Below are 27,321 nucleotides of genomic sequence, written 5' to 3'. Positions count from 1 at the left end.
CTGTGGGTCATAGTGTCACTCCAAGCACTTTTACATGGTGATTAGGTGGCTAATGAAATCATCTGGATTGGCTTGATATAGCTGCAATACTTCTGCTCTTGGCTCACATCAGTGCACTATTTGAATGAATGTGAGCTGTCAGGAACCCAGGGCACAGCAATCTTTGTAGCTTTCAAAATGTTGTGCAAGATGTTGAAAACTAATTGATTACTGATTGTATGACACTCGATCGTGCAGCACATGGTCTATTTACATAGACAGCTAGGTTTTATAGCCAACATGACATCAGCAGTCATTTCCACATAACAGCACACTGGTATCTCTTACTGGCTGCAAGGAGACTCACCAATAGTGGTCATTGCAGGGTGTCGATCTCATTGTTGGATGACATATAGCAGATTTTCACTTCTTCCACTATTGCCTAAAGTGTGATTCAGTAGTCATTTAGCAGACACCAGGGCCCCCAGTTCTATAATGAATTCTGGTTCTTCATCATTCATACTCATTTGACCACACTGGAAACACCTGCATCATCTAAATACTGTGTCATATGATTATGCATTGTTACCATACAGTTTCACTGACTCTGCAGAAATTGTTGTAATGTTTTTCCTCTTCAAATTCTGAAAACAAATTACCACATGGTACTCCACTTCATCAATACACTGCAACATACTATTTTAGCTGCTCGTAATTAAAACTTCATGACCACTCCTTGTATAAATATGAGGAGTGAGGGAATATGTGTATAGATAGACTAAGAAGGAAGCATCTCATGTGAGAAGAATATAATATAATATTATGTTTTTAAAAATCCAGTTTCCAGAAATTGTTGTAAAATAGTGAGGGAAGTGTCTGTAATGCCAGTGGTTAAGTTGTTCCTGTATCTATCAAGAGTTCCAATCTCTTGTCACACACATGCAGCAATTTTCTTGAAGATTATTTTACAAAAAATTGCAACACTATCATAATTTAAAAAATGGATACCATGTCACTGTGAAGTTTTTCTCTTCCATTATAGTGTTATATCTTATAGTTTGCATAGAATTTAATGGTTAAGATGAATGCCAGTAAAGATGTAATGATATCTGCATCACCAACAATCATCAGGCTACTTTGTTTATTAAAATTATTTCACAGCCGTAGGAAGATACAATTTTTTTAATTACCTCACAGTGAGAGCACAACATTACTCCTGTGTGTATACCTTTTGATAGAAACAATTACAATACAGTAATAACAGTAGTAGGTTCCACCAGAGTCCAGGCAATCTAGGGCAATTAACTTTGAATGTGGCTTTGAATGTGGCTGTCATGAGTAGGAGTTGGCTGTACATCACCACTCTCTACCCGAACAAACCAGCATAATAATGTTTATACCAAATCCTTATAATAACAGTGAGACACATTAGCAAATAATTTAATAAAAGTTAAACTATGGTTGCATCTGTTATTTTAAATCCTGAAGGATCATAATGATGCTGAAAACGGATTGAACTTAAATCCCTTTTATTTTTGAAAAATGCACAATGTATGCAAATGGTGGCCACAGACAAATAATTCAATGAATAACAGCCCAGTATCTATCAGCAGTGAAAAATTTGGAATTACTTCATGCAGACATAACATTTACACCCAGCAGCGTGTGCTAAATAATAAAGTACAACAGTGCAATAAACTCTCAAAAACTTGATCTGTGTCTCAGTGTTGACTAGTATGAGATTTATTATTCCCAGTGACTATAAACTTTATAGCCTCAATGCAAGATTTCAGCACTAACTAAATTGCCGCTAGAGACTGAAATCAGACTCCTGAAATTTACAGGTTATCACACCTGATTAAGAGTATTCTAAGTCCCACTACAAAAAAGTATCATTCGTGGCATACAAATTGCCTGTAACCTTACCAACTTCAGATGAAACCAAGATCAAAGTACATCATCACAAACTTCAGACAGAGGATGACAGACCATGAGCTCTGTCCTGCACACTTATTGAAAGGTTCAGTCACATAAACACTGCTCAATTCAGTGCACATATTTTTATCCTGACCACCATTCATAATTTTCATATTAATTTCATGTAAATACTTGTGGCAAAACATTAGACAACATTTGAGGTCAGTTCAACTCTCTTAATAAAATCACTTCTAAATTATTTCAACAAATATAAACAAATCATACATATTCCACATTCAGCACTGGAGTCAAAACACTGACTTGACCTACTTTATATATCATAACTGTAATTAGACATACATCAAAAGTTATTAGAATATTAAAGAAGAAAACTTTTGGAGATAAGATCATATGTGTCTCTGTGCACTTCTGGCACTGTTTACATAAATAAACAAAGTTGCTTATAACATTTATGTATATTTGTTTAACTAGAAAGGTAATCTGTTCATTATGTTGCTGGCATTGTTCTCTTTCATTTGCTGCATCACAAGTGTGTCTTTCATGATGGCTTTAGTTGTTACAATTTGTTATAAACAGTAATGATGATAATGTTAATAATTTAACTATTAAAGCTCCTAACATAGATTTATCTTAAATGAGCCCTTCCCATTGCCACAGTTCCAAAGCCATCACTGATTTCTTTCCACCATGCTTGTAAGGCATTTTACATATTTTCATTAAAACTGTATTAATGATGATATTCCAAGTCTCAGGCCCCTCCATCTCCACTCATCCCTTGACTGTGCCACTTTTAACATATCCCTCTTTCCACCCAGGAAAACCCTGTTATAAGCAGATCAAGTTTTATCATCCTGTGACCTAACTTTGTGTATATCTCAATAACTGCTGCCTTGATACTGTGTAAATGTGAGCACAAAGTTTCCCACATGGATACAGCTCCTATGAACTACTGTGTTATATGCACTTGCTTGCAGAGAATTTCTGTTCCACAATTATTTCCCTTGATCTAATTTCTTAATTGTTACTTCCTAGTGAACCTGAAAGAAAATATCCTTATATCAAAAAATAATTAACAAGTTACCATAAAGAAGACATGTAAAGTTGCAGACAGGCACAATTAAAAGACAGTTATGTAAAGCTTTCTGCCACTGCTTTCATAGGTAAAAAGAGAGACACACACAAGCAAGCATACCTCATGCACAAATGACCACCAACTCCAGCGTCTTGGGCTGGAGCATATTTAACATGTTCCTGCCTGGAGTTTTCATTATTTAATTGGAAAATAATTAACATAGTAAGGAAAGTTCTGACAGGATGAAAATACTTTAGTAGTAAAGATCATTCACAGAATAGCAGAAGAATTGAGTACTTGACAGGCATGCACAAAAGAGAGAGAAAACTAGCTAGCTGTTGGAATAAATCCTTTGTCGAGCTATAGCACGTGATCGCTCGTGCGCGCGCGCACACACACACACACACACACACACACACACACACACACACACACACACACACATTTGTATTTGCACTTTAATTTGACAGGAATTTATTCCCAAAGGTCATAAGTTTTATTTCTATTTTGGGTGTGCCTGTCGACGACTCAGTACTTCCACTGCTTGGTGAGTGGTCTCCTTTGCTCAAAAAATAATTAACAATTATTGTTTCTGAAATTAAGCTTATATGTATTATCTTAGACATATTTAACATAAAACTGATTATTTACATGTGATCAGCGGCATTATTTATCTTATTGACAGTGTACCCACTTCAAACTATTTTAAATAAGTTCATTTACTTTAATGTGTTATATTTTGCTGGGGTTCTCACTAAATATGACACATCATAGTATCACACATGGGAAAAATGTTATCCATGCTCAGTCATTCTTAAAAAGAATTTGTTAATAATCTCTGTGGCTATTATGTTCAGCATTGAACATCATGGTTACACTGATATTGATCATTTCTGTACTGCATTTACCTAGGAGTATTTTTTACTTCAGATATTTGAAGCAAAGCATACTTTTACATCAATTCAAAGAATTTTGTCTTTTCTGAATTTCTGTGTCATGTTAGCAAAGTAAGATTACACAAATAATCAGCAGAAATAATCTTTCACATATGCTGTGTAGTTCTTTTTTTTTTTTTAGTACAGGGAGTGGTGATGAATGTTTATTGTTAAGAATAGTTTTCTTCTATTTGAAAGGGAACTGTGTTTAAAATTTTTATTACTCTTAAGCTGCAAAAAGAGCCAGTTTCTTTTAAATAACAGTAGATACTCACTATAGCCAACATATTCTTCCTGACAGAATGAGCAGGTGTATTGATATTTGAAATAATTCTCATGTATTTTTCAGTCTCAGTTGCACTTCTTTTTGCAAAAATGAGCAACTGAGAATGAAGAATAAATGAGAATAACTTTAAGGATAGATATTATTGTCTAACCACCTGTATAACTCATGTTTCTTATATTGAATTTTTTTTTAGATTTCATGCATTGATTTATTTTTTACATGACGTAAACATTTGACAGATTTTTCCATTACTAAGAACCTATTGAGCTTCTAAGCATCTGAATTAATTAAAAGCTATTGGGTTTATCAAAAAGGTGTAATGTTTGAATAGGATTTATTGTCTTTACATTTCCTGGCAGATTGTGGAGAAGAATCTTACCTAAATAATATTTGTATCTGGTCTTTAGCTGGAACATAATGTCATCAAGATAATGTTATGTCCCGGCTGAAGACCCAATATGAATATTATCAATTAATATTATGGAAAAGTTTATGGAGCCACATCTTACCTAAATGTTGCAAATTTTCAAAAAATGTACTCAGATGTAAACAAAAGAGCTTTATGTAGCACTATGCTGTAGCAAAACGTTGTAAGATCCTCATGAGATATTAGCATACTTAAACTATGAACTCTGTGGCAGTATTTAGCTTGTTATGCTTTTTCCAGCTTGCTGAAAATATCTCACCTTCATGTGATCAGTCACATCAAACAAATATTTTTGATAACTAAAGTCGCACACTAATACTAAATCACTGGATACTTATATTATATTCAAAGGGAAATGAACAATTTGTCACATAAAACTAATATTGTAATTTAGCTTTTCTGACATGTAGTTGCTGTTTGAGCTTGGCATGCTGGTTAATTAGTAATTACAGGCCAAGCTGTAATAGTTAGCACATTGCTTGATGCTAGTTGAACATCATAGGTGGCTTGACGAACACGGTGGTAGCACTGGACTCCCTCATGAAATCCAGCAGCCATGGAAATGGCAAGCACTCACAAGGTACTCCAAACGTGGGCCCATCTCCTGCTGTATCGGTCCACTGCTGCACCAAAGAGAACCAGCCATTGCTTCACCATCAAACTCCAAGTATGTCCATTCAGGGCAGCAGATTTCTCAAGATGATACTATTTTCTTTTTCCTTTTTATAGTTTCATGTATGTGTGTCAGACTTTTTTCTTATTAATTTATAGTTTGTAATCTGTGCCAGTATTGCTGAAAAGTTTTGAAGTAAGTAATTATGAATGTAAAAAACAATAAAATATAAACTACATCAGACCAAAGCATATGGCATACTGGTAATAAGTGAGCAAAAGTATGTCTGTCTTAGTGAGGTACCAGATGCTATACATTACACAGTGAATATAAAATATATGCCTATAGACATTTATAAGTAAAGAATGTGCATTGTTACTGGATTCAAAGTGCTCTGTGGATCTGCAACTTTTTATATAACAATTTAATTCATAGATTAAAGATACTAATCTTTTCTTGGTTCATTCAGAATTGACATCATTTCTGTTCTGATCAAGTACTTTTTTGGCACATTTTCTTAATTCATTGCTCTGTTGTCTATGACTTACACACTAATCACCACTTTCTCAATTTTTGCTGATCAGGAAAAGGAAAAAAAAACATATTACCTCTTTATCTTTGTTAACAAATTCCAAATTCACGAAGAACTGTTCCACTTTTGAGAATCAAAATTATGAAGAGTTTGGTTGCTCTAGTGTCTTCTTCTTTTTCTTCTTCTTCTTCTTCTTCTTCTTCTTCTTCTTCTTCTTCTTCTTCTTCTTCTGACAACTTCTTTACAGAATGCTTAAGAAAGGATTCTTGGAGACCAGTGATTATCAGCTGTTCTCATGGTTCTCATTTATTGATGATGTGTTCTTCATCTGGGCAGATGGTATAGCTGATGTGCAAAATTTCCTGATGTAGCCAATCCATGTTGAAGATATGTTTACCTGTCAAAATTTAAGTTGATCTATGTCTGTCCCCTTCAATATCTCCCTCTTGTGGTAAAATTGCTATCTGATTGCATAAAACAGATAGCCAGCGGCCCCGTTCCCAATTATCTTCATCCATTTCCCCATCTGCTCTGAAGACAGAGCCCAAGTGCTTAAATTTACAAACTAATTCTAGTGGATCCCATTCATTGTAATGTTATCCAATTCTTCCTCTTTGTTTATTATAATCATAGTTTTAGTTTTTAAAACATATACCTCAATTCAAAGGAGGTATTGAATAGAATTGGGGAGAAGAGGAGTTTGTGGCACAACTTGACAAGAAGAAGGGACCGGTTGGTAGGACATGTTCTGAGGCATCAGGGGATCACAAATTTAGCATTGGAGGGCAGTGTGGAGGGTAAAAATCATAGAGGGAGACCAAGAGATGAATACACTAAGCAGATTCAGAAGGATGTAGGTTGCAGTAGGTACTGGGAGATGAAGCAGCTTGCACAGGATAGAGTAGCATGGAGAGCTGCATCAAACCAGTCTCAGGACTGAAGACAACAATAACAACAACCACAATTACTTTCTCCTTCAACTCTGTCTCGTGTACACTGATGCTGTGTTTGAGTTTTTATTGACTAAGCAGAAGATTGAGGCTACAGCCTTGCTGGTCTCTTTTCCTCATACTTCATTTAGCAGAGCTCTGATTTCCTGTTCTCACATTGATTCTGCATTTTACATAAAGGCTCCTGTAGGATCTATATGAAGACTGATTGACCCTACATTCCTGTAAGGACTTCTGTAGTTCAGGTCTTGAAATGATGTTAGGTGCCTTGTTTCTCTCTGTAAGTTTTTGACAGGGCATTTTAAGTATAAGATGAGATTTTACATACCTCCATTAGGATGAAAGCCTTGCTTCCCATCTTCTACATCTACATCTACATCTACATTCATACTCCGCAAGCCACCCAACGGTGTGTGGCGGAGGGCACTTTACATGCCACTGTCATTACCTCCCTTTTCTGTTCCAGTCATGTATGGTTTGCGGGAAGAACGACTGTCTGAAAGCCTCCGTGCGCACTCGAATCTCTCTAATTTTACATTCGTGATCTCCACGGGAGTTATAAGTAGGGGAAAGCAGTATGTTTGATACCTCATCCAGAAACGCACCCTCTCAAAACCTGGCGAGCAAGCTACACCGCGATGCAGAGCACCTCTCTTGCAGAGTCTGCCACTTCAGTTTGCTAAACATCTCCGTAACACTATCACGGTTACCAAATAACCCTGTGATGAAATGCACCGCTCTTCTTTGGATCTTCTCCATCTCCTCCGTCAACCCGATCTCGTATGGATCCCAAACTGATGAGCAATACTCAAGTATAGGTTGAACGAGTGTTCTATAAGCCACCTACTCTGTTGATGGACTACATTTTCTAAGGACTCTCCCAATGAATCTCAACCTGGTACCCGCCTTACCAACAATTAATTTTATATGATCATTCCATTTCAAATCGTTCCGCACGCATACTCCCAGGTATTTAACAGAAGTAACTGCTACCAGTGTTTGTTCCGCTATCATATAATCATACAATAAAGGATCCTTCTTTCTATGTATTCATAATACATTACATTTGTCTATGTTAAGGGTCACTTGCCACTCACTACACCAAGTGCCTATCCGCTGCAGATCTTCCTAGATTTCGCTACAATTTTCTAATGCTGCAACTTCTCTGTATACTACACCATCATCCGCGAAAAGCCGCATGGAACTTCCGACACCATCTGCTACGTCATTTATATATATTGTGAAAAGCAATGGTCCCATAACACTCCACTGTGGCATGCCAGAGGTTACTTTAATGTCTGTAGACATCTCTCCATTGATAACAACATGCTGTGTTCTGTTTGCTAATAATTCTTCAATCCAGCCACACAGCTGGTCTGATATTCCATAGGCTCTTACTTTGTTTATCATGCGACAGTGCGGAACTGTATTGAACGCCTTCCAGAAGTCTAGGAAAATAACATCTACCTGGGAGCCTGTATCTAATATTTTCTGGGTCTCATGAACAAATAAAGCGAGTTGGATCTCACACAATCACTGTTTCCGGAATCCATGTTCATTCCTACAGAGTAGATTCTGGGTTTCCAAAAACGAGATGACACTTGAGCAAAAAACATGTTCTAAAATTCTACAACAGATTGACGTCAGAGATATAGGTCTATAGTTTTGCGCATCTACCCGATGACCCTTTTTGAAGACTGGGACTACCTGTGCTCTTTTCCAATCATTTGGAACCTTCCGTTTCTCTAGAGACTTGCGGTACACGGCTGTTAGAAGGGGGGTAAGTTCTTTCACGTACTCTGTGTAGAATCGAATTGGTATTCCATCAGGTCCAATGGACTTTCCTCTGTTGAGTGATTTCAGTTGCTTTTCTATTCCTTGGACACTTATTTCGATGTCAGCCATTTTTTCGTTTGTACGAGGATTTAGAGAAGGAACTGCAGTGCGGTCTTCCTCTGTGAAACAGCTTTGGAAAAAGGTGTTTAGTATAATCTGTCTTTGACCAGCTTCCTCAATCTAGTTTCTACAACCATTATGGGGATCTTTACAAGTACAGATAGCAGTTAAATGCCTCTGTGATCATTATGCACAAAATTATCCTCTTTCAAAAAAATGGAAATTATTATTGTTGCTTGCCAGTTTCTAGAGATTGTCTTTGTCTTCCACGCATGCATCATGATTATAAATATGAAGTCATGTGCCTTCTTTCTCGAGATTTTAATCATTTAGAGTGCGATACAACTGTGTCTTGCTGCTACTGTCCCATAAGTTAGCATCTGAATTTTGCTTCATTCCAGTCCTTGTTTGGTCCTTTTTACTTTTTCATTCTGCTTTCTCTGCTGTTCTATTTGCTGTTTTTTTGCACATAACCAAATAACTCATGGATGTACATTATCTGACCAAAACTATCCTGAAACCTATTAGTGGACATCAATATGGTGTCGATCCATACTTTGCCTTTACGACTGCTTGATCTCTGTGGAGTAATGGCTGCTTGTTCTTCCTAAACAGCTGAAACCAGAGAAGGTACTGATGTTGTGCACTGCTATCTGGAAAGAAGTCAATGTTCTAACTCATCCCAAAGGGTTGAGGTCAGGACTCGGTGCAGGCCAGATCATTTTAGGAATGTTATTGTCCAAAACCTGTTGCCTCGCAGATGATGCTTTTTGACAGGATGTATTGCCATGCTGATACAAACAATCATCATCTCTGAACTATTCCTCTATTGTATGCAGTACAGAATGCTGTAAAATGTGTTCATAACCTTCCACATTTTGCCTGTTCTTAGGTAGAATGTGGGGACCCCAACCTAACTGTGATAAACACCGTCTCTTTTTTAATTCACTGTTGGCACTATGTATAATTGCAGATAATATTCTGCAGGCATTCTCCAAATCCTGATTCTTTTATTGGATTGCTGCATTGTGTAGCATGATTCCCCACTAAAAATAACTTGTTTCCAGTCTCTCACTGTGCAGTGGCATCACTCTACACACCACCTCAAGCATAGCCAAACATTGAATAAAGAAATGTATGGCTTATTAGAAGCTACTCAAGCACTGTATCCCATTCATTTTAACTCCATATGTACAGTCATTGTGCTAACTGGTGTGTTGGTTGCACTTTGGAACCCAAGAGAGATTTCCTCTGCTGATTTCATGCCTGGTCATGGTTTAGCTAGGGGTTGTTTCTCTGCATTTATACTTCACAGCCATGTCACCAACAGTCAGCTTGGGCAGAAGGGTTGAAATATCCCTGATGCATTTGTTACTCAGGTGACATCCAAAGACTAGTCTACAATATATGTAGCAGAGATTTACTGCTGATCATCTTTACTGTTTCTCTACTGACAACACAATAATCCCCACCTCCTTTTACAGTGATGGGTCTGCATCTTGTGGCTTCTCTTAGTCAATTCTGCTTTAAATAGGGTTTTTGAGATACTTCTGACCAGCTAGTGTGTTTATTAAATATGGGAATATTACTGTGGCTTCCCAATCTCTAGTGATTTTCTGTGTCTTCTACACATCCACCGTGATTTTTTAACAAGAGGTTTCCATTTTGTTCCTCAAGGTTTTAGTCATTTCTGGCATGATACCACTGTCTCTTTCTACTTTCCTATTAGTTTTTTATACCCTCTGCACTTTGCTTGCTTCCAGTTCTTATTTGGCCCCTCTTATTTCTTAATTCTGTATTTTGTCCCACACTATTCACTCTTTATTTTCACATAGTCAAATAACTCATGAGTATATTCTCTCAATATCTCCATTATTTCTGCCTCTGTTGATATGATGATTCAATTTTTGTCTTTCATATATTTCAGAGGTCTTTATTTCTCTCTTCCTGTGGTTCTCAATACTAAATTCTCTTGATATTTTCTGTTCTTTTCCATTTGTTTGTCAAATTCTTTCCATGCACATATATACTTATTTATTTTACACTCACTAGTATCTTTAATTCCAGAAATGGTCCTCCATCCATCCCCCTCCTTTCTCACCTCTTTCTGGATGCAAATCCCTCATATCCTCTACACTTGAAGTATATCAGAATCAGGTTAAGTTAGTAAGTAAGTAAATAAATAAGAACAGGTATACAAGTAGAAAAGTATGGTTCCCTTGATCCTTTCCTGAATCTTAAGAAAACTTCCTTGATACTAACCTCTAGCTCACTGTTGGCCATATCCCAATCCTCAGCACATGTTCAGTTATCAGTGGACAACATGATCTTATGTTGACAGTTGCCAACAACTGCATATTATATACATCCTCCCCTACAGTTTTTCTATTAATGTTGTGTATATTGTCTTTGTCAATGATTTGTTAAGGAAAATATCATCAGCCTCACCACTGTCTTCAATTTTGCACTGATTTTATCACTTGTATTTGCAAGTGCTTACAAATTAATAGCATCTTTATGTTGGTTTAATATAGATAAGTGAGTTGTCATATTCATATTAATATTAAATTCTCTGAATAACTGGACATCACCCATTGGTATTTTTTGTGATCTCTCAAAGGTCTTTGATTGTGTAAATCATGGAATTCTCTTAGATAAGCTAAATCACTATGGTTTGAGGGGGGCAATGCACAAATGGTTTAATTCATACTTAACTGGGAGAATGCAGAAAGTTGAAATAAGTGGTTCATGTAATGTTAAAACAACAGCTGTTTCCTCAAACTGGGGGACTATCAAGTACGGGGTCTCACTGGGTTCGGTCTTAGGTCCTTCACTGTTCTTGATATACATTAATGACTTACTATTCCACACTGATGAAGATGCAAAGTTAGTTCTTTTTGCTGATGATACAAGTGTAGTAATAACATCCAAAAACCAAGAACTAAGTGATGTAATTGTAAATAATGTTTTTCACAAAATTATTAAGTGGTTCTCAGCAAACGGACTCTCTTTAAATTTTGATAAAACACAGTATATATAGTTCTGTACAGTATATGGCACAACTCCAGTAATGAACATAGATTTTGAACAGAAGTCTGTAGCTAAGGTCGAATTTTCAAAATTTTTAGGTGTGTCCATTGATGAGAGGTTAAACTGGAAGCAACACATTGATGGTCTGCTGAAACGTCTGAGTTCAGCTACGTATGCTATTAGGGTTATTACAAATTTTGGTGATAAGAATCTCAGTAAATTAGCTTACTATGCCTACTTTCATTCACTGCTTTCATATGACATCATATTCTGGGGTAATTCATCATTGAGTAGAAAAGTATTCATTGTTCAAAAACGTGTAATCAGAATAATTGCTGGAGCCCACCCATGGTCATCCTGCAGACATCTATTTAAGGATCTAGGGATCCTCACAGTAACCGCACAGTATATATATTCACTTATGAAATGTGTTGTTAATAATCCAACCAGGTTCAAACGTAATAGCAGTGTGCATAGCTATAACACCAGGAGAAAGGGCGATCATCACTATGCAGGGTTAAATCTGACTTTGGCACAGAAAGGGGTAAATTATGCTGCCACAAAAGTCTTTGGTCACCTACCAAACAGCATCAAAAGCCTGAAAGATAGCCAATCAACATTTAAAAATAAATTAAAAGAATTTCTAGATGACAATTCCTTCTACTCATTGGCTGAATTTTTAGACATAAATTAAGGGAGGAAAAAAAAAACAACTTAAACATTAGTGTCATGCAATATTTTGTGTTATGTAATATCTTGTACAGATATCTTTTATTAACCTGACACATTCCACATCAGTACGAAGTGTTGTATTCATGATCTATGGAACAAGTATTAATCTAATCTAACCTCTAATCTAATCATAACAAACAGCTGAAAGAAAGAGGAAACTACAGCTGTGATCTTTCCTGAGTGCATGCAGCCCTACTGTATAGTTAAATGATAATGGCATCCTCTTGAGAAAAATATTCTGGAGGTAAAAATTGTGCCCCTTTAGGATCTACAGCTGGGGACTAGTCAGGAGGATGTGATCACTTAGAGAAACAAAACTGGGATTTTGCAGGTCAAAGTTCAGAATGTTAAATACCTTAATCAGGCAAGTACGCTACAAAATGTAAATAGAGAAATGGGTAGGTTGAAGTTAGACATAATGGAAATTAGTAAAGTTTGGTGGCAGGAGGAACAGGACTTGTGATCAGGTGGATATGGGGTTCTAAATACAAAATCAGAAAGGCATAATGCTGGAGTAGGTTTAAAAATGAATAATAAAATAGGAATGAGAATAAGCTGCTATAAAAAGCATAGTGAATGGATTATCATACCCAAGATAGATACTAAGCCCACACCTGCCACAGTGAACTGGAGGAAATGAATGAAAGAGGAAGCTGCCTGATAGAATTTTGCACAGGGCATAATTTTATCATTGCTAACACTAGGTTTAAGAGTCTTGAAAGAAGGTTGTATACATAGAAGAGACCTGGAGACACTGGAAGCTTTCAGATTGATTATATAATGGTAAGACACAAATTCTGAAACCAGATTTTAAATTTTAAGAGATTTCTGTCGGCAGACATGGACTCTGATCACAATTTATCGATTATGAACTGTACATTAATATGGATGAAATTGCAAAAAGATAGGAAATTAAGGAGACAGGACCAGGACAAGTTGAAAGAACAAAAAGTTATTGGGAGTTTCAGAAGGAGTTCTACACAATGACTGACTACAACTGAGAAAAGGAATGCAGAAGAAGATGACTAGGTAACCTTGAGAGATAAAATAGTGAAGGTAGCAGAGCATCAAAAGGTAAATTGACAAGGCTTAGTAGAAATCCTTGGATATCACAGGAGATATTGAATTTAACTGTGAATTTAACTGATAATAAGAGAAAATATAAAAATACTGCAAATCAAGCAGGTGAAAGGGAATACAAATGTACACATAATGAGAAAAAATTAAAGAGGTCATTGGAAAAAAAGAGAAGTGGCTGTATGAATATCAAGAGCTTAGGTGAAAAAACAGAAGCAAAGAAGGGAAAGCTGAAAGGTGGAAGGAGTATATATAAGGCTAGTGCAAGGCAATATGAAAGCAATATAATGGAAAAGAAATATGATGTAGAAGAAGATTAGATGGGAAATACAATATTGCGAGAAGATTTTGACAGAGCACTGAAACACTTAAGTCAAAACAAGATCCCTGAAGTAGATGACATTCTGTCAGGACTACAGCTGTAACAAAACTAATCCATCTGGTGTGCAAGATGTATGATGCAGGCAAAACACCTCAGGCTTTAAGAAGAACATAATAATTCCCATTAGAAAGACAGCAGGTGCTGACAGGTGTGAATATTACTAAACTATCAGTTTAAGAAGTCATTGTTGCAAAATACTAACTTGAATTCTTCAAAAAAGAAAGGAAGAACTGGTAGAAAACCAACCTCTGGGAAGATGTTTGGATTCTGGAGAAATGTAGGAACACACAAGCAATACTGACACTGTGACTTCTCTTAGAAGACAGTTTAAGGAAAGGCAAGCATACATTTATAGCAATTGTAGACTTAGAGAAAGCTTTTGACAATGCTGACTGGAATACACTCTTCAAACTTCTGTAAGTACCAGGGGTAATATACAGGGAGCAAAAGGCTATTTAAAACTTTTATAGAAACCAGAGAGCAGTTATAAGAATCGAGAAGCATGAAATGGAAGCATTGCTTGAAAAGGGAGTCAGACAGAGCTGTAGCCTATCCCTGATGTTATTCAATCTCTACACTGACCAAGCAATAAAGGAGAGAAAAGGAAAATTTGGAATACAAATTAAAGTTCAGTTTGGAGAAATAAAATCTTTTAAGTTTGCTGATGACATTGCAATTGTGTCAGAGTCAGGAAAGGATATGGAAGAGCAGTTTAATGGAATGAACAGTGTCTTGAAAGGAGGACATAAGATGAACATCAATAAAAGTGATACAGGGATTTGCTAATTGGACATTAAAATAATTGATGATGGCAGAAGAAGAGAGGTTATAAAATGTACACTCACAATGGCAAGTGTTTCTGAAGAAAAGGAATTTGTTAACATCCAATATACATAGATTTCAGTGTTAGGAAATATTTTCTGGAGGTATTTATTTTGAGTGTAGCCATGTATGGAAGTGAAACAAGGATGATAAACAACTTAAACAGAAGAGAATGGAAGCTTTTGAATTGTGGTGTTACAGAAGAATGCTGAAGACAATGAATAGAATTGAAGAGACAACACATTTGTGACACAGCTTGACTAAAGGAAAGGATTGGTTGACAGGACATTAAGAGACATCAATGGATCACCAATTTAGTATTGGGGGGGGGGGGGGGGGGGGTGAAAGTCATAGAGGGAGACCAAGAGAGAAACACAGTAAGCACACTCAGAACGATGTAGGTTGCAGCAGTTATTTTTAGATGAAGAGGCCTGAACAGGACAGAGTAGTTTGGAGAGCTGCATCAAACCAATCTTTGGACTGAACACCACAACAATAACGTTCATGAAGAACGGAATATAAATTCAAATGTGTATAAAAAGATAAACTCTGTATATGTAAGTGTAATGAAAGATGTACTTGTGAGTGAGTGTTGGGCATTGTAATGCCTGTTAGTGTTACAATGTGCAGGGCCCCATTGGGTAATGGCAAAATTTTCATGAAAAAATTTTATGTCTTACTATTCTGCCTATTAGGGAAAAAGAAAGTATTACTGATTTCTGGTGATTTTACACTACTGGCCATTAAAATTGCTACACCAAGAAGAAATCCAGATGACAAATGGGTATTCATTGGACAAATATATTATACTAGAACTGACACGCAATTAGGGTGCATAGATCCTGAGAAATCAGTACCCAAAACAACCACCTCTGGCCGTAATAACAGCCTTGATACGCCTGGGCATTGAGTCAAACAGAGCTTGGATGGCGTGTACAGGTACAGCCGCCCATGCAGCTTCAACACGATATCACAGTTCATCAAGAGTAGTGACTGGCGTATTGTGACGAGCCTGTTGCTCAGCCACCATTGACCAGACGTTTACACTTGGTGAGAGATCTGGAGAATGTGCTGGCCAGGGCAGCTGTCGAACATTTTCTGTATCCGGAAAGGCCCTTTACAGGACCTGCAACATGCGATTGTGCATTATCCTGCTGAAATGTAGGGTTTCGCAGGGATCGAATGAAGGGTAGAGCCACAGGTCATAACATACCTGAAATGTAATGTCCATTGTTCAAAGTTCCATCAATGCGAACAAGAGGTGACTGAAACGTGTAACCAGTGGCACCCCATACCATCATGCCGGGTAATAAGCCAGTATGGCGGTGATGAATACACAATTCCAATGTTTGTTCACCACAATGTTGCCAAACACAGATGCAACCATCATGATGCTGTAAACAGAACCTGCCTTCATCTGAAAAAATGACGTTTTGTCATTCGTGCAGTCAGGTTCGTCGTTGAGTATACCATCACAGATGCTCCCATCTGTAATGCAGCGTCAGGGGTAACCGCAGTCATGGTCTCCAAGCTGATAGTCCATGCTGCTGCAAATGTTGTCGAATTGTTCGTGTAGATGGTTGTTGTCTTGCAAACATCCCCATCTGTTGACTCAGAGATCAAGACGTGGCTGCACGATCCGTTTAAGCCATGCGGATAAGATGCCTGTCATTTTGACTGCTAGTGATACGAGGCTGTTGGGATCCAGCACGGCATTCCATGTTACCGTCCTGAACCCACCGATTCCATGTTCTGCTAACAGTCATTGGATCTCAACCTACGCGAGCAACGATGTCGCATTATGATAAACCGTAATCGCGATAGGCTACAATCCGACCTTTATCAAAGTAGGAAATGTGATGGTACACATTTATCCTCCTTACACGAGACATCACAACAGTGTTTCACTAGGCAACGCTGGTCAACTGCTGTTTGTGTATGAGAAATTGGTTGGAAACTTTCCTCATGTCAGCACGTTGTAAGTGTTGCCTCTGGTGCCAACCTTTTGTGAATGCTCTGAAAAGCTAATAATTTGCATATCACAGCATCTTCTACCTGTCGTTAAAATTTCGCATCTGTAACATGTCATCTTCATGGTGTAGCAATTTTAATGGAGAGTAGTGTAATTTAAATTTCTGAAGGGAGTGTCACCGAAGACATAGTGATCTTGAGATGCTAATAGTGACTTATAATTCAGCATTAATCATAAATAATGATGATGATGGTGATGATAAGAAGAAGAAGAAGAAGAAGAAGGAGAAGAAGAAGTAGAAGAAGAATTAACAGACTAGCTTAAGATATTATCTGAATGTGGCTCTTCTTTATAAAGAGTAGCTGAAGATAGTATAATGCTTATAGAAAATGTTTTAAAACAGCAAGCGCATGTTAAACAAATATGTAACATTGCTGTGATAAGTGACTTGTTAGATCTTGATTCACAGTTAGCCACATGTTCATTCCAGAAATACTCAAAGAAAACAATGAGAATTATTAATGGCTAAAAATGGAAAGTTTAAAAAAAGCTTAAAACTTATTTATTAGGTGATGTTTACATGGAGCCAAACAGAAATTCTAAACACAACATATTTCTTAGTAATTTTTGTAACCATTTTTAGAAGCAGTCTTCCAGAACAATAATTAAATGCAATGCTAGGAAGTCTAAAACATTAATGGATACAGACCTCAGAGTAGTTTCAAAATGAGAAAGAGAAATCTACAAAACTACCACCACAATGAGTAAGGAGCCCAAAGTACTTTCATACAACAGCATACCCAGCAATGGGAATCACTCAACCCCATCCTTACTCCAGTGACTGAGTTGCATGTTGCCCCAGTGCACATACAGATGCATCAGTTAAGTATCAGTTTGAAGAAAGCTAGAAAGTGAAATAAAAATGTAGAAAGGGCCATTTGTTATGATAACTAAAATATATTGTGCTGTTAACAGTTTCTCCCTCAACTAATGGGAATTCCAGATAGCTGTGTTTTGTAAGAGCTTCTGGTATCATTGTATCTTCAGTTCCAGTGCTTTTTCTCATGCAACCAGCTAATGTCAAAAAACACTAAATAAAGTAAGTATTTGTATGTAACTAAATATTACCTATCCAACAGTAAAATAATATGTACAAATCTCATACAAACTAGTCTTTCCCAGTTAAGTAAACTATAGGTAGTAGGTAAATATTATAATGTGATTGGATTAGCATGTTTAGTGTTCAATGAAAAGTGTGTTTCAATAGTTTAGAGTTTTGTTTGTTTGGTAAGAAAAGAGCCACATTTCCTCCACCCCTACACCTGCCATGAAACTAGTATAAGTGCTCCACACGTGACATCTGTAATCACACCTCCATACTTGTCAAGAGGGACACTTACTGGTCAATCACATCACGATTACGGGCAGCACGGGGTTCACACCTGAGCCTCAGGTGTTTCAAGCATCTACTTCGCGTCTCTATATCTCGGGATGTAATGGGAATATTGCGATGCAACCGACACCATTGTGTATGTGCTTTGACATGCTATGGAGTGCCAAAGAAAAAAAAAATAGGAGGTCCATTTAAAAAAAACACAAGTTTGTGTTAAAAAACACATATGCTTTTGTTTTAGAATGTTTCCAAATATGTACATTCATGGGCCCCAGCCCAACATTGATACCGGTGAAAGTTGTTTTCCAATAGCTGTTATTGTTTCAGAGACATTTTGGGTGGACAAGATAGCTGGGACACCCTGTATATCACATCAGTGGCCAGCATAACAGGAAACACAACTTGAGGTGTCAGCACTCTAACCACTGACACCTAAGTTTTCAGATAAGCTGCGTTTCCAGTTATGCTTGCTGCTGATGCAATATATATAGGGGTTGTGTCAATCCCCTTCTGCCTCAATTACAGCCTGAAGATGGCACACTGAAGTGCTGAAACTGGTTGCCACAAAATAAAGAAATTCATAAGGATGACTGTAGGCATTTTATTTTCTCACAGTACACAGGGATAAGTGATAATTGTAATAAAATAAGAGGAATCAGTGCTTCCACAGAAAGATTTAAGTATTTGTTTTTCCCACTTGGTAGAGAGTGGAATGGTAGAGAAATATGTGAAAGTGGTCTGATGAAATCTCTGCCAGGCACTTGAGGGCGAATTGCAGAGTAATCGTGTTGATGTAGATGTAGGTGTAGACATACCTAGAATGTGGTAGTTCAGGAATCCAGTCATGATGGAAATATATTAAACCTAATGGCAACAAATAGACCTGACCCATATTAAAACAGGTGTCCATTACCATGAGGCATTTGTAGCAAGAATGAATTATAAAGTATGAAAGACAGCTAAAAGAAGTAGGACGATTTATATCTTAATAAGTTAATGAGGCACTTGTGCACATCTCAAAGGGTAACTCAAAACATGTACCTTTGGGTGGAAAGCTCATGATGGAAGTGATTCTTACTACTCTTGTATGCATTCTCCTATCACTAGTTATTCCAAACCCATCACTATAAAGTATATAATTTAAAAACAAGAGTCCACTGTGGTATTTAATTATTATATATATCATATGTTGTACAACTACTGCTCACTGTTTTGAACTGATATAATGAAAGATACACTGCCATAAAATGGGAGTAAATACAAATGATAATCAGTACTGGTTACACATAGTAATCTCACAGTGTCTTCGATGTGAAAGAACAACCATGAACTATTTGCAGACTAAAAGGAAAATTTAGGACTGTAGCCTCCATTATCAGTATTTCATAACTTTGCATATGATAACGTCTCACCATTCACATTCCCAACTTATTTAAATCTTTCCTGTTGTCATCTATGCCATATATCTCTTCTCCATCCCAGTTCCTCCCAAAATCTCAATGATCCTTTTTCCCTCTCTCATTCCTGCTTCAGTTCCCTTCAGTGTCCTGTTGTTTTATTTTCCTAATGTCTTTTTCTCTACTGTACTGTTTAATTTTTCTTCTCCTCAACTATGTTCTTATATAATTGTCGTTTCTTTATTTATTACTGATTTTGCTGTGGATATACCATCGTGTATCTCCTCCATCAATCGTTTCACACCTTTTAGCACTATCTTGCATTTTGGCAGTTAAAAGAACTCTTCATTACAGAAGATTGTTATTCAGTTAGATTTTTTCAAGTGCACCAGTTTGGACTAGGTAAGTGGAAGCTCCTTTCTATATTTATTTCATTATATCATGCCTATAGATAGTATCACTCTGACCTTGCATGTTGGTGAAAATGCTTACACTTTTTCGGACAAATGAAATTACGAAACATACATCAAAGGTAAGAAATATGACTCAAATTATGTTTGAATGTTGTGCTCCAATTGCTTTATCAGATGTAATTCTGAGGGAGAGTTATAAACGTATGGAGGGGAAGGCAGTGTAAGTACATTAATCCTGAGAAAAAAACAAGAAAGCAATTTCCATAGAAAATAATGTGTAATACATTGTTGTGCATGTATGAAAGGCACAGAGAGAATAGCACAGCAATAGTAAATGAAACTACAAACCAAGAAACCAACAAATGAATTATACGTGAAATTCTCAACCCAAAAATTATTTTTGCTCTCCATTAATTTTCATATGATTTCTATCCTTTTTAAATTTTTTTTTTTTTTTTTGTTATACTTTTGCTCAGCAGCCTCTAGCTCATGTGATTGTTTTGTATCTGTAGAACTGTATGTCCTTCTGTGCTCTAATTTCTATCTGACTGACTTTATTTTTGGTAAACAGTGTAGATATATGCAGATATATGCTTCTTTGTCCACTGTTTAGCATCATGGTGATTGTTCTGCACATGTCATTTGTAGTTGTCCAATGTTTTTTGCCTGATATCAGCTGATATTTTATGGAATTTTCTTCACTTATAACTGCTGTTAGCAGTGCTTGGTACTTCGCTACAGTCTCTTCCAGGCTTGTTTAACCAGTGCATGATTGTATATTTTCTCATCCACTACAGAGTTCATTGTAATACATAATCTTAGTCTGTAATTATGCTGTAACTTTTCACAGTAAAAATGAAGTTATAAATGGTGCTAGAGGCTCTGATGATGGTTAGTTGTCATTTGTTAATGAAACAGCTGTTTATAATCTGCATGTATAGGTTGATGGAGTGTCCTCATTTTAAGTGACATTAAATTCAGGAAATTCTTAGTGCACTGACTACTTGAACTCAGTGGATACAGTTGCTTGTTTCAAGGTATACTGATTTGACATCCCCAGTCTCTATTCAGCATATTGTTGGAACTGTGATTCTGTATGGTTTCATTCCCAATAGAAAAACTTAACTGTAATTCCAGTAAATTTATTAAATTGCAAGATATTTTCACCATAGCCTAAATCTTGCCAAATTTTAACTTGGTAGTGAGAGTGCCATACATACACAGTTACCAGGTCTAAAAATAAATTATGTAATATCATATGCATATTACAACATTTCAACACCTTTGGTTTATCTTTTATGTGATATTAAGTTAAAATATTTTACGCTGTATTTAATTGTTCAAGAAATTAAGAAATCACAAATTAAATCAGTTGCTCAATAATAAGAAGAAAATAATCTCATATCTGTGATTTAGGATTTAGCTCTCATTCACCAATTTTGCATATACATGTAGGCTTTATCATCTTCAGCAGTACTTTCTCTGAATGTAATACTCTCCTCAAGATTTTTACAATTGCGTTTTGGTTATAAACTGTCGTTATTTCGCCTCTGGTTAAATTTCCTTCTAGGTCAACAGTGAATTCAGTACTACATAAATTAATGGTGCTGTGTATTGACACATAACTCATAATCAGTTGATGGGACTAAAATCAGTGATTCAAAGATTTAGCAGAATTATTTTTGCCCTATTTAAATTTGTTTGTAATACTATACAAACCAATGACCAAAAATTTTATCAACTTGTGAAACAATAAAGAAGACAACAGACTTATGTTGTATGTTGTTGTTGCTCTATAATTCTTCCATTTTTATGACTCATTCTGGAAGAATTCTGTGATTAACTATACCTAGAGGCTACACCAGATCTGTTATACTACCACATATGTTACAAATTAGGTCTAAACAATAAATGAATTGTCATTATGCATTCATGTGTATTTCTTTGTAACTCAGTCACAACATATACAAAGTAATTCCATTTTAAAGTATTGGTACATCCTCTACAATCAGAGATGTATGTAGTTTAAAGTGTTAAGCTGCCTTACTTGGACTTAGAAATCTCTCTCATCATGTTGACCTGCAGAATGGGTGCTCTTTACGTACTTTTGCTCGATAATATTGGGTGGTTACAATTAAGGTGTAGGTAGTCACAGAGGTCCAGTGTAGGCTGTAATTACTGTGTGATAGCAGAACTTCGCACATGCACTAATATTTTAATGCAAAAGTGAGCAACGCTGGAAAAAATTAGTTCCAAATTTGGCCACCAGGTGCAAATCTGGCACTGTACACTGTTAGTATGATGGTATGCCATCCACACTGGCATTTGACAATCCATAACATGAGTGAACAGTGTAGTGTGGCTGTCAAGAAGAGAGACTATATGATGTTAGTGAAACTGTTTTATGTGAATGGCAGCAATTACAGTGTTGCATTGAGAGTGTGTTTCTGACTGAAAGGCCTAAGGAGGGACATAATGTCATTAAATAGTTTAAAGAAGATGATAATGAATTTCAATATCATGGGTGAGCTTGATGTGGCACCTGGAGGAACAAAGCTTGCTATCCCAGTGGAAGTTATTGATGACGTTGCTGTCGCTGTAACTGACCGTGCAGCACATGCTCCAGGTAGTAATAGCACTCATGTAGTGTCATGAGAATTGTCTGTCTCATGGTCAACAGTACAGAAAGTCTTGCAGTCTGTTTAACACAAGTATCTGTACAAGATTCAGATAGTCCAGCAACTGAAACCTCATGATCATGAGCAATGTTCTTAATTTGCTCTTTGGTTTCTGACACACATCATGTTGACATGTGGCCAGGCAATATTCTATAAAGTGATGAGGTACAATTTATATACACGGTGCACTGAATACACAAAACTGCCAAGTCTGGGGTACTGTGAAACCATGTGTTGTGCATGAAGAGCCATTGCAGTCACTGTACAGTACTGTGTGATATGGATTTACAAGTACCTTTATTCTTGGTCCATTCTTTGTTGAAGAGAATACATGCAGAGCACCTGAGCACCTGTGAGGTGTACTGTGATGTCTGCATGTTATCAAGACTTTCTTGTTCAGCATGTGATTCCTGCTTTGGAAATGTGCAACTCTACATCTACATCTACATCCATACTCTGCAAGCCACCTGACGGTGTGTGGCGGAGGGTACCCTGAGTACCTCTATCAGTTCTCCCTTCTATTCCAGTCTCATATTGTACGTGGAAAGAAGGATTGTCGGTATGCTTCTGTGTGGGCTCTAATCTCTCTGATTTTATCCTCATGGTCTCTTCGTGAGATATATGTAGGAGGGAGCAATATACTGCTTGACTCTTCGGTGAAGGTATGTTCTCGGAGCTTTAACAAAAGCCCGTACCGAGCTACTGAGCGTCTCTCCTGCAGAGTCTTCCACTGGAGTTTATCTATCATCTCCGTAACGCTTTCGCGATTACTAAATGATTCTGTAACGAAGCGCGCTGCTCTCCGTTGGATCTTCTCTATCTCTTCTATCAACCCTATCTGGTGCGGATCCCACACAGCTGAGCAGTATTCAAGCAGCGTGCAAACAAGCGTACTGTAACGTACTTCCTTTGTTGTCGGATTGCATTTCCTTAGGATTCTTCCAATGAATCTCAGTCTGGCATCTGCTTTACCAACGATCAACTTTATATGATCATTCCATTTTAAATCACTCCTAATGCATACTCCCAGATAATTTATGGAATAAACTGCTTCCAGTTGCTGACCTGCTATTTTGTAGCTAAATGATAAGGGACCTATCTTTCTATGTATTCGCATCACATTACACTTGTCTACATTGAGATTCAATTGCCATTCCGTGCACCATGCGTCAATTCGCTGCAGATCCTCCTGCATTTCAGTACAATTTTCCATTGTTGCAACCTCTCGATACACCACAGCATCATCTGCAAAAAGCCTCAGTGAACTTCCGATGTCATCCACCAGGTCATTTATGTATATTGTGAATAGAAACGGTCCTATGACACTCCCCTGCGGCATACCTGAAATCATTCTTACTTCGGAAGACTTCTCTCCATTGAGAATAACATGCTGCGTTCTGTTATCTAGGAACTCCTCAATCCAATCACACAATTGATCTGATAGTCCATATGCCCTTACTTTGTTCATTAAACAACTGTGGGGAACTGTGTCAAACGCCTTGCGGAAGTCAAGAAACACGGCATCTACCTGTGAACCCGTGTCTAAGGCCCTCTGAGTCTCGTGGACGAATAGCGCGAGCTGGGTTTCACACGACCGTCTTTTTCGAAACCCATGCTGATTCCTACAGAGTAGATGTATCCAGAAAAGACATTATACTTGAACATAATACGTGTTCCAAAATTCTACAACTGATCGACGTTAGAGATATAGGTCTATAGTACTGCACATCTGTTCGACGTCCCTTCTTGAAAACGGGGATGACCTGTGCCCTTTTCTAATCCTTTGGAACGCTTCGCTCTTCTAGAGACCTACGGTACACCGCTGTAAGAAGGGGTGCAAGTTCCTTCGCATACTCTGTGTAAAATCGAACTGGTATCCCATCAGGACCAGCGGCCTTTCCTCTTTTGAGCAATTATAATTGTTTTTCTATCCCGCTGTCGTCTATTTCGATATCTACCATTTTGTCAACTGTGCGACGATCTAGAGAAGGAAGCACAGTGCAGTCTTCCTCTGTGAAACAGCTTTGGAAGAAGACATTTAGTATTACGGCCTTTAGTCTGTCATCCTCTGTTTCAGTACCATTTAGGTCACAGTGTGTCTGGACATTTTGTTTTGATCCACCTACCGCTTTGACATAGGACCAAAATTTCTTAGGATTTTCTGCCAAGTCAGTACATAGAACTTTACTTTCGAATTCATTGAAAGCCTCTCGCATAGCCCTCCTCACACTACATTTCGCTTCGCGTAATTTTTGTTTGTGTGCAAGGCTTTGGCTATGTTTATGTTTGCTGTGAAGTTCCCTTTGCTTCCGAAGCAGTTTTCTAACTTGGTTGTTGTACCACGGTGGCTCTTTTCCATCTCTTATGATCTTGCTTGGCACATACTCAACTAACACATATTGTACGATGGTTCTGAACTTTGCCCACTGATCCTCAACACTATCTGTACTTGAGACAAAACTTTTGTGTTGAGCCATCAAGTACTCTGAAATCTGCTTTTTGTCACTTTTGCTAAACAGAAAAATCTTCCTACCTTTTTTAATGTTTCTATTTACGGCTGAAATCATCGATGCAGTAACTGCTTTATGATTGCTGATTCCCTGTTCTGCATTAACTGATTCAAATAGTTCGGGTCTGTTTGTCACCAGAAGGTCTAATATGTTATCGCCACGAGTCGGTTCTCTGTTTAACTGCTCAAGGTAGTTTTCAGATAAAGCACTTAAAAATATTTCACTGGATTCTTTGTCCCTGCCACCCGTTATGAACGTTTGAGTCTCCCAGTCTATATCCGGCAAATTAAAATCTCCACCCAGAACTATAACATGGTGGGGAAATCTACTCGAAATATTTTCCAAATTATTCTTCAGGTACTGAGCCACAACAGCTGCTGAGCCCGGGGGCCTATAGAGACATCCAATTACCATGTCTGAGCCTGCTTTAACTGTGACCTTCACCCAAATCATTTCACAATTCGAATCTCCGTCAATTTCCTTCGATACTATTGCACTTCTTATCGCTATAAACACGCCTCCCCCTTCACTGTCCAGCCTGTCTCTGCGGTATACATTCCAATCTGAGTTTAGGATTTCATTACTGTTTACATGTGGTTTCAGCCAACTTTCTGTCCCTAGTACTATATGAGTGTTGTGACCATTTATTAATTAGTGGAAACCACTGTTTTCATGCAATATGGGGTACCAGATCATGTTGCTCACCCAGTGAAAGATCTGCTTAAGGCAACTTTGCATGAATGTGCTATTTTCAGAGGTTTTTGAGATGCAGACCTGCAAGATCACCTGATCAGAATCCATGAAACTTTTGGCTCTGGGGAAATCTAAATGAAAGTATTTACCCATATTCAGTCTCTACCTCATCTGAAGGTCAGTATACATTAAAATGTTTCTCAGATTCCTCCAGAACTGCAGGGAGCAACTGTTGATCACATCATTTTACAGATGCACCATCTCTTCTTTATCTCTGGTGCTCATAATAACAGTTAATAATCAAATCAAAATTATGCACTTCTAACTTGTATCTTTTCTGCGTCCCATTCCTAATCCATTATACATGGAAACATTTCTATACATCTTTCTTGCATTCACAGTGCCAGATTTGAACATGGTGACTGAAAATGCAGAAATGGAACTAATTTTTTTTCCAGTGTAAATTGGTTCTGCATTAAAGCATTAGCATATCTACCAAGTTTCACTGCCGTATGATAATTACAGCCCACACTTGACCTTTGTGAGTAGCTGCACTTTAACTGTAACCATCTGGTGTCATGTGGCATTATTATTGGGGCAATGCATATAGGGTCAAAACAGTGCCTACCCTACAGAAGCATGCAATACTAATAATATGTTAAGTTGATAACCAAACATTCTCCAGAAAGCTGATCACAGACATAGGGATTCCTACAGTTTCATACCAATACATATTCTTCCTAATGGTATCTGTGATCAGCAAAAAGAGTGAATGTAAGATGAACTGTACAATTCACAACAACAGAACTAGATATAAATGTAATTTTCATTTAGGCTATGCAACTCTATCTAAGGTTCAGAATGGAGTTTTATATTCTGATGCAAAAATCTCTTAACAAGTCGGCAGGATGCATCAGGCAGGAACTTCAAATTCCTCTTATGTTCAAAAGTGAAGTAGAAGAATATCCTATTACCCACTCTTACAACTTATGATAATATTTAGAATTTGGCATGTAAATTTCATATAGGATCAATGTTGTGTTGACTTTTCCGATATATAGAAAGAGCTGATTGTATTCTGTGTACAGTTACAAAGTTGCTTTATAGAATGTATTAGGTAAAAACAGTTGCTGAGTGGCATAAAATGAGAAGCAGTGGCTTTTTTCAGAATTTGGTTTTCCTCTTAATACACATCAACATATCAGTATATCAAATAACCTAGAAGTAATTCCCATAATTGTCAGTGTAAGATGATGTTCAGTGGTCATAATTTGTAGTCATTATACTTAACAGAAGTGCTGTTTCTGCATATTAATGTACATCTTCCACATCCATGAAGGCTCCCCTTCATTATGGAATTTATTGGAATGTATGGACAAGGAACCAACCTTCTGTGGAAGGACAGCATTGTCATTTGTATTGTTACTAGGCTCCCTGCTGGCCAGTCAACATACCAAGAAGGTCATTGGACTTAGTTCATTATGTTGCCAGCAACGCAAAGGCTCAAAGTAAGTAAACAGTATTGTGTGAAATGCTGAAATCAATGAACTGGCACCTAAATAATTTGTTATGGTGGTGGATGGAGACTGGGAAA

The 27,321-nt window shown here is 37.3% G+C and overlaps 1 protein-coding gene across 2 annotated transcripts in view; it reads left to right on the top strand.

Annotated features, from left to right (window-relative positions):
- Positions 1-27,321, top strand: part of LOC126297448 (potassium voltage-gated channel subfamily H member 6) — a 2,320,485-nt gene that overhangs the window by 2,219,983 nt on the left and 73,181 nt on the right. For both annotated transcript variants that reach the window (XM_049988300.1, XM_049988301.1), the window contains one exon: positions 5,140-5,304. In XM_049988300.1, coding sequence (XP_049844257.1) covers positions 5,140-5,304 — 165 coding nt within the window. The remainder of the gene's footprint in view (positions 1-5,139; positions 5,305-27,321) is intronic.

The sequence above is a fragment of the Schistocerca gregaria genome, chromosome X (genome assembly GCF_023897955.1).
Source record: "Schistocerca gregaria isolate iqSchGreg1 chromosome X, iqSchGreg1.2, whole genome shotgun sequence".
Classification (NCBI taxonomy): domain Eukaryota; kingdom Metazoa; phylum Arthropoda; class Insecta; order Orthoptera; family Acrididae; genus Schistocerca; species Schistocerca gregaria.
Note: the sequence above shows the minus strand (reverse complement) of the source record. Positions and strands in the feature narration are given on the sequence as shown.